The following is a 12061-nucleotide window of genomic DNA, read 5'->3' as shown; positions in this document are numbered from 1 at the left end:
AGGTTTACTCCTTGCTACATCCTTGGGTAGGAAAAGGTTAAACAGTCAACATTTTTCTTTTCTTAGCAAGTTAGAGAACTGTACATCAGACACATTGTCTGCCAAATGCTTCATTTACTACCAGCTGCATTTTTACTTTGTTGAGAGATAACTGAAATAAAATCACTGTTCTTTGTGCAAACAGCATGCTAAATAATGCACGGCTACAAGATTATTAAATAGCAAAGGCATTTGATAATATTAGAGTCAACCACAAGTCCCACTTCTGCTGATGCACAGAATTTTGAGTAATTAGTCATTGCACAGAGTGTTGTATTTATATCCCCTTGAGCCTCAGACGTTAGGCCACAAAGTCAGGAGACAAAGAATTGCTGTTATTAGGAGGACTGGTTTGGATTTATTTATATTCTAAGGCTTTATTTCAGTGTCCACTTCACTCCTCTGGCTCAGGCTTCCTCCAAACCAGAAGATACAGCTAAGTCAGAGAATTTTAGTGTAAACCATATTTTTACAGACAAGACCTCTCAACTTCAAGCAGAAGCACTTCAATGAGTTTGCAAAGCCCCCAAAGAAGCCCAACTGGCCTGAGGTTATATGAAAAGCCTGGGAAAAAGGCCTCCCAGGTTCTGTTCTGATCTCTAACAGACTTCTCATGGCTTATATGCAACACATTAATAGCAGCTCCAATTTATGGACAGATAAATTGGGATACAAAGAAGACACGTAACTCTTCCAAGGATTTACAGCAAGTCTTTTGCAGAGCCCTGGAACTCTTAATCAGTCCTTTGTTAAAATTGCTAAACCACACTGCCTTCTTTAGACCACAATTGCTGCACAGGCCTGAATACTGTGACATATCTAAAATTATACAGCTATACACTTATATGAGGCTTCATTAAAATAAAGGTTGTGTAACATCTTCAGTGTTCAATACAAAGCTGCCCAGTGAGCAATTTACTGTTTAAAGACAGCCTTCATAATTCCCTCTCCTAATAGAAGAGACAGATCTAATAAATTGTATTAAGAAATCTGAGGGAAACAACAAGATTTGAGCACAAAACATCTGATGACAATTCATACTGTAGCAATGAGCCTTTCTTTTGTAGAACTGACATGAAAAAATAATGGTAACATTTTTGATTATGACAAATAGTATGTATCATATCTCTGAGAACTTTGCACAGAAAAGGACTACATAAAATAAATCATATGCTCATGTCAAATTTCAGGCAGAGTAGATTAAATGTTGAATTTTATCCTTTCTCCTAAATGACTTTCATGTTTACAAGCACGGCACTTCAACCTGTGAGCCTCTCTTAGCAGGTTGTGCAATCTCTTCATCCAAAAAGCACAACCAGACAGGGAAAATGCTGATAATATAAGAAATTACATGATAAATTTAATGGTTGTGCTTAGAAATACTGCAAACTTAAGCATTTTGGTTCTCCATGATATTTAAAAGAGTGACTGTTGATTTGCTGTGATTACTAGGGGCAAGGTTGTAAGAAGTCATTCCAAATTTTCATTTAAATATTGTGTGCTCAAGTGCATCCATTTGCCTTGCAAGAAAATACATCCATGCCTAAGCTAGAGATGCAGATGCCTGATCTCCTGGCTGTGAGTGTGCTAATGCAGGACTTTTTCCACACAACAGTGGTATGTGTAGAGGTCAACTGATGAGGAGATCTTAAATAGAGCAATCATACTATGCATTTACAAGACCAGATGAGTCAAAATTAGAAAGTCACGCTAACTGGAGCAAGTATATGTTCGTCATCTTGATCCAAGCTAGGTTCTGGTACAAACTGGAGGTTCTAAAAACTAACTCTAGATATCCCTCCTCCTCAAAGTGATCTTCCTGCTGTAACCTAGAAATGGGGGGCCAAAAGAGGGGCAGTCCCAGCTTACTCAGAGAACCCCCCCTTTTCCACTAATGCTGCTGCACAGGAGAGATTTTGCCAGCGCCATCTCTCTGATGTGAGTCATGGACCCTAGACAGGACACCCCAACTCCAGCTGCAAGGAGCAACGGCAGAACCACAGAGCAAATCCCAGAACCAGAGGACACATTCCAGCCTGCCACTGCCGCTGACCACCAGACTGCCCCACCTCCAGAGGAGGCCTGGCATGGCTCTGAAGCCCAGATCTTGAGTAACCTGGAGCTCCAGACAGCCTGAATGCCCCTCTGAAGTCCACCTGCATCTACTGAGCCTCAGGCAGGCCTCTGGCAGTACCTCAAGTACTGACTTGGTTCCCAGCTATCACTTGAAGTGCTCAGCTCCATACTATCCCATAGTGCTTTTTTCAAAATGGAAGGGAACTAATCTCACTGCTGGCCATATTCCAGCTTCGAGTAATTACATTCTTCTGACAAATTTTCCTTGGCAGTTTCAATAGAATATAATTAGCAAATGTAAATAGATGTAAATAGTGCTGTAAATTACACTTTGTGTGATTGTCAGAAGCAGAGGGGGAGAGCAAGGGTGAAGGGACAAAAAGAGCAGAGCCTCCTTCTCCAGTATGGATGATGTTGTGGTCTTCTATCTCAATGGACCACACATGTCTCTGCCAAGATGGCTTGTTCAGGGCTACTGCAGCAGCAGGTGTCAAAATCCAGGATCATCGTCTGGTTCATCACACAGATCATCCCCTTCACCTCAAGTACAATTCTGTCATGATGGAGTTTGGTCATGTCCCACAGCTGTCTGTGAGCAGCTGCTGTGCTCCACCTCAGCTGTGCTCCTGCTTCAGCAGCAGGCAAGCCGCTTCACAAACTCACAACTGCAAAATGAGTGTGTGTGATATTATTGTTTTCTGTGGAATGCTTATCAGATTTGTGAATGATTTGTGAAACCTTCTGCTACCAACAGAAGTGTCATATAAATGGAATTATATAATTATCCTTCACAGCTATTTTAATGTAGCTTCATGTACTAGTTTCACCTAGAGTAGAAATAGCTTCTTCCAAAAATAAAGTAAATGCATGTATTCAACTTAATATAGTCAAGTAAATTTAAAAGCAACTATTTAAAGTAATGAAAATAGAATATAATGTATAGCTATATTAGTACTTTATTATGTGTCAAATGTCTCATGTACGTCAACTGTTTCAAATACAAATTGATAAAGCTGGTGGGCTTAATCAGATCTTTCTGTCGCAGAGAAAATTCGAAGATGGTTTTGCAGTAATTCACTTATTTTTCTGTTTATTCAAAATTTTCATACAGAAAGTAGATAGCAAGAACTAGTAAAATGAAGGGAAAGTTAATTTTCTTAACAAAAGCTTATTGCACTGTTTAGCTATAACAGGAGAAACAGATGTTTCAGCTTTACAATACTATGTCTTGCAAAACTTCCCTCTGAACAACTATTCGTGCTCTACATGTTTTGGACTGTGTATGGAGAGTTCTGCTAACAGTCATGAGAAGCATTGCATACATTACTAAAGCCCACACTAAGATAATTAGTGCTAAAAAAGAGAATCAACAAGCCTTTTTTCCCTCTTTATAGTATTGATTTAGTGTGGGTGAAAAACGCCAGATTTTCAATCTTGAAGATTCATGTTCCACCACAGAGTGGGAGATGGAGCCAGCTTTTCCCAGTGTTCTGCCAATAAACACTTAGATTAACCACCTCAAGGGCAGGGAGGAAGAGCCAGGCTCTACAGCCTATCAACCCTTAGTGTCTCTGATGAACCTGTGAACATGGAGAATGGGGAGCACACAAACTGGGACAAGGAACTCAAGTTCTTAATCATGTGGCTGTACCTACCCAAGTATTTTGTTGTTCAAAAAATCCTAAAATTGCTGTGCAGAACAGAAATTACCAGGGGGCAGTACTGAAGCTGCAGTGGTAGCAGCCATGGAAAATTTCTACAGTGAAAGGGGACTTTGAAGCTAATTTTGTATCTTGCATGTGTATCTCCTAAATGGAAATCTCTGCTTTTTAATAAGGATTCTGCAGCCTTTTGCAAATTCTGTGATAGGATACACGTGTCATTTAACTCTTTGTCTGGCAGTAACTTCACCTTCTGCAGTTCTAAACAGTATCAATACAGATACAGGCACAAAACCCAATGTGATTGTGCCCAGTCTCTCGAGATGCTGAAGTCAGAGCAGTTTAAAGTAGCAACTGTTTTTTAGTATCAAACAGCAGGCTAAGAGCATACACATGAACAACTCTGAATACCCTGTGGGTAGGTGGCTACTTGGTAAGCCACCTTACAAGTTGGATCCTTCCTCTGGGAAAGGATCTACTGTGGACATGCCTTGAAGAAAGTAACACATCCTACTGGAATGTTTAATGCTTATTTTAATAACAGAGCAATCCAGGTTAGTTGAGGATGACATTATTTTGCTTAGTGTTTGTGAGGGTTGCTTTAAAACCACTTGCTTTCAGGCAAAGTGATAATCAGGCTAAGCACTGTAAGACTTTTATAATGGAAGGCCAACACATATTTTTTCATTCAGGCTGCAAGAATAAACCAAGCACAGCTGTTTTACTGAAAACAACCCACTGGTATTTAAGTAGATTAACAAAATTAACTGTGAAAATCCTCTGCTATGTGCAAGCCAATAACCTGTTGGCCACAAGGAGGCAGGGCAAGGATTTAGTAAATTAAAAGAAACTGGTTTTTATTTAAAATAAAATGATTTTTTTTTTAAAGAGGCACATTACATTCGTTCAGACATGAAACTCCGAGCTGCTAGGCAAGATAAAAAGCATTTTTCATCCACAGTGTGTGGTTTCAGTATTGCTGCTTTATTCCAAGAGCAGCAAATCTTTAAGATATCAAACAATAGCTGATCTGGAAGCAGTTTTCTTCTTTTGAAGAAGCAGATCACACATATTTCTTCAACATCACTTCTGTGTGATAGAGAAGAAGTTCTAACAGTAAGCTTTGACAGCAGCAGTGGATTTACCAGCTCAGAGCAAGAAGCTGTACTGCCAGGTTCACAAGGTGTTGCTCCCAAGCTAATAAACCCTGCTTCTGGACTTTGGGAGAGCTCTTTTCAGAGCTTTGGGAGCTCTGCTTTTCACTTCCTTGGCACTTCTAATTCTGGGCTAACAGCAAGCAGAGCCAGCTTGGAGTCTGTAATGCTCTACCAAGAACCTTATGCATGAACCAAGAACCTTAGTGATGTCTTCTTCCCCTAATTAGAAATTCAAGACATTCCAAAACCAGTACAAACCCAAGGTCAAACTTCTAAATGACAAAGGGGCAAAAGAGAAAAATAAAACCAAAGCATCTCTATTTCAGAGCTATGCAGAAAAAGATTATACTGACCAATGAAACAACGCTTTCCACAGTATCAGAACATTACAGTCCAAACCTATAAGCAATCTTCTGATTGAGATGAAGTGACTTTACTCTTAGCTCTGCTACTGCATGTTACTGACCTAGGTAATTTCAGCTCCCTCTGCCTCTGCTTCCTCATCCTTTAAGCAGTTGCTTTTCCTCTTTGTGAATCAGTATGAGGTCCATGGATAAAAAACATGCTACAAGAACTAGTTGTTATTAATGCAATTCAGATATGGAACGTACCAGATGGTAAAATCTCCAGGATTTTAATGAACTATTGTAACAGAACATATGTAATATGACGTTATTATAACAGGCATTTAAATGTATAGTCAGTACATATAACGTGACCTGCTCTGCTCTCAGTAACTCCACTGGAATTATTTTGGATTTATGTCAGATAATACTAGGAACACAAAATAGCCCCATATGTGCAATGTGGTAAGGTTTTCATAGCAATGATATCTTAACTATTGCCTGTCCTGTTTTTCTCTTTTGCTGGGGGTATTGTATTTTGTGGTTTCAACAGAGCATGTTTTCTGCACTTACTTCTGAGCAGGAAGCAAAAAAGTATCCTAATGTCAAAGATTGAAATGCACCTGACCAAGTATCCCTTACCTAGCATCATAAAACAGTCTTCATGAAAGAGTAGGAACTTTTGGGCTTTTCCACAATATTCTGTAAAAATTATGTCTTTAATCACCTTTTGCTAGATTTGGTAAGTAATTCATGCTTTGTCAGAAGAATCAAACATTCAGTTTCAGACTGTGAGTAGTATCTCCATTCTCTCTCAGTGTTTGAGTTCTAGACAAGATGAATTAAATGAAAGGGCAAAGGTGAAAAACAGGACAGCAGCTCAATCCAGTGGCATCACATACTACAGTTAGAGACAGGTACTTCAGTAAAGGAGGAACCTGAGGACACCTCAAGTATGTATGATAGTTCTAGCTCATCTACAATACAGACTATAAAACTCAGGTGAATTGATATTTAATATAGGAGACACTGGAAGCAAGATACCAATTTCACATCATAAATTAGCCTTTGTGCTAGTGCCCAAAGATTTGGCTGATTACTCACTGCTTTCCCCTAGTGCTTAAGCAGTCTTTTCCAAAGCAAGACAGTTAAACCACAAAAACGTACCGTAGTGTCCACAGCCCTGACCTTCCCAGCAGGAACGTGCTTTGGAATGGCTTCGTCTCCTGATATCATCATGCAGCCTTCTGCTCCAAGAGTAACAATTACGAGCTTACACCCTCTTGCTAACAGCATGCGTCCCACCTTTTCAGCATCTTCAAGGTTGCCAACTGGGATGCCCGTTAAAATCTCTGCCTGGAAAACAACCCACGCAAATGAAAATCATAATCTGACAGCATTCATTTTTGGACAACTGTTGCATTTGAAAACAGTATTTAGTATCTTTTAAAAATGTGTATTGTAGGATGATCGTGAAACCGCTTCCCACGCTGATATTCAGCTGTGTCTTGCTCCTTGCTTGGAATGAGTGTGTACTTCAGGCACAGCAGACTAACAGAGAGCTGCCTAGGCAGAGAGACACAGGAGGTGTGGGTTCTGCTCCAGCTTCTACAACTTACCTGCTATACAACCCATAGTAAAATCACATTTCTCCCACATGCCTCTGTTTATTCATCTGTGAAATAGACACAGTGACACAGTCTCGGCAAAAGCGTTTTGCGGTTTAATGTGAAAAAATGCTGCAAATCAACTTCGTCATTATTCTTGAGGGAAATATATCACTAAGTGAGAAACTTTTAAAATACTTTTTAAAATTCTCAATGTTGAGCTAACTAAAGGGACATCACAAGGGAAAATCTCTTTCAGGAAGAAAAAAAATTGCTCAACTTTGACCACTCTGTTCAGTTTAATATATATTTTTGGATGAGAATAGCTAAAATTTATCTGAAGCCACCTTTGGACAAAGGCCCATTAAAAAATTATTATATCTTTGTGTTACAGTCATGTCCATATGTCTCTGTCAACTGTGCTGGCTCTGTACAAATGCAGTTAAACTCTTCTTCTAACTGATGGTGAGCTTAAGTAAACTTCTCCCAGCTGGGTCTTAAAATTAATCTCTTCTAGTTCCACACAGCTAAGAACAAAACTTCACCAAAATCTGCAATAAAGACTTCAGAATCAAACAACATTTTCACCACTTCACACATTTTCTTGATGGCATTGTATTGTCAAGTGTAATGTGCTTTTTCTCTTCTTTTTGGAAGGGAAAAAAACATGAATGAAACAGGAAGAAAAAGAAGAGAAATTGTCTTTTCCCTGAAACAGCCTACCAGGCAGTTCTCCTGCATAATACTGTATGCCTTCAACTGTAAGTAAACAGACATTTGCACATTACATTTTGCTGTCTTCGCTAAATTTTGTCCTGCTTGCCTTAGAAAAGGGAAGCCTTCCTGTAGCTCGCATTACAAGGCTGCTGCTGCATCTTGAAGAATGCAGTCTGAAGCATTTTCAGATACCTGCTTCACAGCCGAGCATAACTTCCACACTTATTTTCAGTGGAAAACTTTCTTTGGAACCTATTCAGCAGCTACTTTCCTGACCTTTGCCGCATGGGCAGCTCCGCTTCTTGGGAAAACAGCTGCTGAAATATTTCAAAACTACCTTCCTGTGCGCGACTGAAGGTTGAATTCAGCGCTCGCAGTTCTTGGCGTAGCAAGCTGTACACTGCAGGGACTGAACAAGCGCTGGGGGAGCGCGTCCGTGGCCGCAGCGAGAGCGGGCGGGCAGCGGGGCCGGGGAGCGCACGCCGCCCCCGGCCGTGAGTCAGCGCCGCCGCTGCCGCTGGCATTTCCTGAGTGTCAGCCCTGAGTGTCCCCGGAGAGAGCGGCCACCCTGGGCTCCGCAGGGCCACCTCATGCCAACACACTCCCCGGCCTTCATAGTATCACTGGCAGAGCACTCAATCGCTTTAGTTTTTAAGCGCACATGACTAAGTGCTGCAGTCCCTACTTGGACAAATGCACGAGTTATTTCGGGCGCTGCCGATCTGGTCACTATTGGGGCAGAGCCTGGCGGGGCAGGACTCGGCTGTTAAACTGGTGCACTGCGGGGGCAAGGCGTGGTCAGAGCGTACACGCAACTTAAAATTACTTTTTTTAACCACACTGATCCCAGACAAGAATATAATAAGATCTAAATTATAAGAAGGCAACTAAATCTGTCCAATTTTCTCTTTGACTTGCCACTATGCTGCTCAAACTTCTCTTGCAGTATCAAATATATCAAACATATTTCAGTCTTTAAAAGGTTACAAAAGTATTTTCAAGTAAGAAATTCTTTTTCAAAAGTATCTCACAAAACCTTTTGAATGTATCTTATTACAAGGTTTCCAGGAAATCAATTCACTAATAATTGTTTTGGAGTAACTACAGATAGATGACATATAATATTAAAATATATATGTACAGTCAAGTGTCTAAAGAGTCCAAGTGTCTTCATGAATTTGAATATCTCTGGAGCAGGAATTATGTATTCCTGTATTCAGAACACCTGGTGCCCTGTGCTACAAGAATAAAAATAATTTACAAATAACACAAATCCTTGAATGAAACGGGCAAACTGAAATTTCCAATTACTTTATGAGGGGCAATAATTCTAAACATTCTACCTCTGTAGCAAAGTCTCCAGAAGGAAAGTGGATTTGGTTTTGGTAGAGTAACAGAAAATCTAATATTGGTTTATTTACCTGATATTTATACTTCTGTAAGCTCATGAGAAAGGTAAATGAAGTATTTAAATATAATAATTCTTCCTAATGAAATGCACAACCTGTATGCTTAGCATTATGACAGGACTCCTCTTTGTGCTTCCCATGTCCCAAATCAAAAGGATTTTTTGTTTTAGTAGTGAAAGAATTGTTTTGGGACAGATATTTGTAGAAATCTTTCTTTTCATCTTTACACTGTTTATACCAATAAACAAAATTTTTTGAACAGAGTCTGCATAAAAGTAGATCTTTGGCTGCTTCAAAACATTTTCATCTAACTCATCTACAGCAGGATGGTACAACTAAAAAACACTGGAACAAGCTGGAAGAACCATAAAAGCAGCAGAAGCCAGACAGATTCTGTGCCAATGATTAGAAACTGCAGTAAATGTCAACTGATGTTAAATACTGTGGTGAGTTTTTAAGTTCCTCCCTTCAGTAGAATCTTATTTTAAAAACAAACTGTGGTACAATTGAGGGAAATAACTAATGGTTATGTAAAGAAAAAATTAAATAACAATAGTAAAAGCCCAATGTGGACATTTGCCATCATACTTTACAAAAGAGCACCAAATGAAGAATTTTATTTTTCTGCAGCTAGTCTCATAAAACTACTCAGTTAAATGGACTTATTAAAGCAAGATGGCATTCCACACAACTGCTGTCAGAATAAACCTATGATGGATATTATATAATCAATCTACATACTATTTTCAAAATGTTGTTTGCAAGACTGGTAGAAAAAATTAACTAAAGCTTTTAATTTCATAGATAGGAAGGTTCTTGGCCATAGTCTTTACTAATCTTAGTTATGTCTCTGTCTCTCTTTAGACTGTGGAGTCTAGTCATGGTAAGCTGACACAGACCAGAAGTGGTACGTAAAAGAAAATGGCCCTGCTTTTTCCTTGCCACTCCTGTCCAAATAGCCCATTCTCATGTGCCAGAACAGCCACTGGTGTGGCCTGGAAACAAACTATGATTGCAAGGCAGATCTGTGTTAAAACTAACACCACCCTGAGTCCCACATTACCCACAAAAGTCAACCCAAACCAATTAACTTCTTTCAACAGCAACAGTAATTTACACTGGCTACAACTGAGAACGTTCCCAGCACAGGAGCATTTGCCAGCTGTTCCTTGCTGTGATGCATTTGGGGCAGCCACTTCCACTGAGATGTTCTGGATCCCATGCTTGGCATTTGCACAACCAAATCTGCAGCATCATATCTAGTTTTGGGAACTCTGGCACAAGTAAGACACTGACCTACCACAGCATACTGCAGTGGAAGGCCATCAAGACAGTCAGAGGGCCAGAGACCAGGACATACAAGAGGAGGCTGGGAGAAGCAGGCTTGTTCAACCTTAAGAACTCGTGGCTAAGGGAAAATCTAATTGCTGTCTAGGGCAATTTAGTAGGTGGGTATAGAGAAGATGAAGGCAGAGTCTTCTTGAAGGTGCATAGGGATAGGGCTAGAGACAACAAGCACAAACTAGAACATGGGAAATTCCAATATGAGGACAAGCTGTTTCACCACAAGGGTGATGAAGCAGCGGAACACGTGCCCAGAGGTCATGCAGCCTCCAGCCTTGGGAGATTCAGAACTTGACTGGACAAAGCCCTGAGCAATCCATCCTAAACTGGACAGGTTTCACCAGGGTGTTGGACTAGTTGAACATCCAGAGGTCTGTTCCTAACTTCCACAATCCCCTGATCCTCACCAAATATAAACTGGTGAAATAACAAGAAGCATTAATTCCTTGGGGAGCAGTCTATCATTGGGCACCAAGCACAATAACAACTTAGCAAATGTTCCCAGGTACTACTGGAAGAGAAATAATAAATAATAACAGGGAAACTATCCCAGTTTTAAGGCTAATGCATCTAAAACTGCATATGATGATTTAAAATACTTTTCATTTCAAATCTTTAAACACAGCAAATGAGTTGGCTACAAACTTGGCCTGTACCTTGTAAGATTTCTTTTGAGAATGACAAAACAAGAGCTCAATCTCATTAATTCTAACACATGTGAACAGTCCCCAAGAAGTACTACAACAGATTTAGTGTATAAGAAATTGCAAGGTCAGGCCACAAGCCAAGCTAGTTCCAGTTGTTTCAAATTTAAAAATTTTTACATACAGGCCGGCAGAAATACTTATCGTGCTAGAATAATTAAAAACTGATTGAAATGAATTGGCCTGAAGCTATAATTTCCCTCCCAAAAGTAACATCTTTCATTTCAGACTAAATATGGGAAAATTCATACTTTCCAGCAACTGATAAAAAGGGGTTTAGAACAAAGATGGAATTAAAATATACTGTGAATTGCTGGCAACTTCTATGTAATGGCAGAATTGTAGCTTTCCATTACTTGAAACACAAGAGGCAAATTCAAGAGATGCTCTGAAATATTTTATTTCTAAAGGAATTTCCAAAGGACCTGCTTTTGTTTTGACTCCTAGAGAGATCAATTATATTTCCTTAAGGAAGATTATTCTTACTATTAATCTCTCTATATTAACAGGCAGTATCTTAAATGTCCTTATCCCAGACTACAGATAAAGTTTTATAAACTTCATATTCTCTGAATCTTGCAAAAGGCAATAATGTCTCTTGATTCTGGACATACTAACAAATATTTATTCCAACAAATTATCAATCCTCTGTTAATAGACAGTGACACTTAAAAGGAAACAGTAGGAATGTATCTGGTTTTGTGTGTTATTTTTATACATCTTACAGCTTTAACAAAATCAGCAATTAACTTGTATTGCTTTCTACTATTGAAGCTCCAATGCTAGTATTTAATTAAATCTTTGCAAGGCCTTCTTTAGATGAGAGGTCTGATATCCATTTTACATTAGGGAGAAAGTAGTTCCCAATTTTGCATTAAAAATAGCTTGTCAAACTTAATCATTTGCTGTAACCATTCAGGAGTTTTTCTTCTCCTGAAGGGCTCCTCAGTAGCCTTTGAACAGAGAAGCAGCTGTTCTTCAAAACGTTTAGGATCAAATTGAA

The 12061-nt window shown here is 39.4% G+C and overlaps 1 protein-coding gene across 4 annotated transcripts in view; it reads right to left on the bottom strand.

The window, feature by feature from the left end:
* RBKS (ribokinase) overlaps positions 1–12061 on the bottom strand; it is a 73628-nt gene that overhangs the window by 15221 nt on the left and 46346 nt on the right. For all 4 annotated transcript variants that reach the window (XM_050972708.1, XM_050972709.1, XM_050972707.1 and 1 more), the window contains one exon: positions 6445–6633. In XM_050972708.1, the coding sequence (XP_050828665.1) occupies positions 6445–6633 (189 nt within the window). The remainder of the gene's footprint in view (positions 1–6444; positions 6634–12061) is intronic.

The sequence above is a fragment of the Serinus canaria genome, chromosome 3, assembly GCF_022539315.1.
Source record: "Serinus canaria isolate serCan28SL12 chromosome 3, serCan2020, whole genome shotgun sequence".
Classification (NCBI taxonomy): domain Eukaryota; kingdom Metazoa; phylum Chordata; class Aves; order Passeriformes; family Fringillidae; genus Serinus; species Serinus canaria.
Note: the sequence above shows the minus strand (reverse complement) of the source record. Positions and strands in the feature narration are given on the sequence as shown.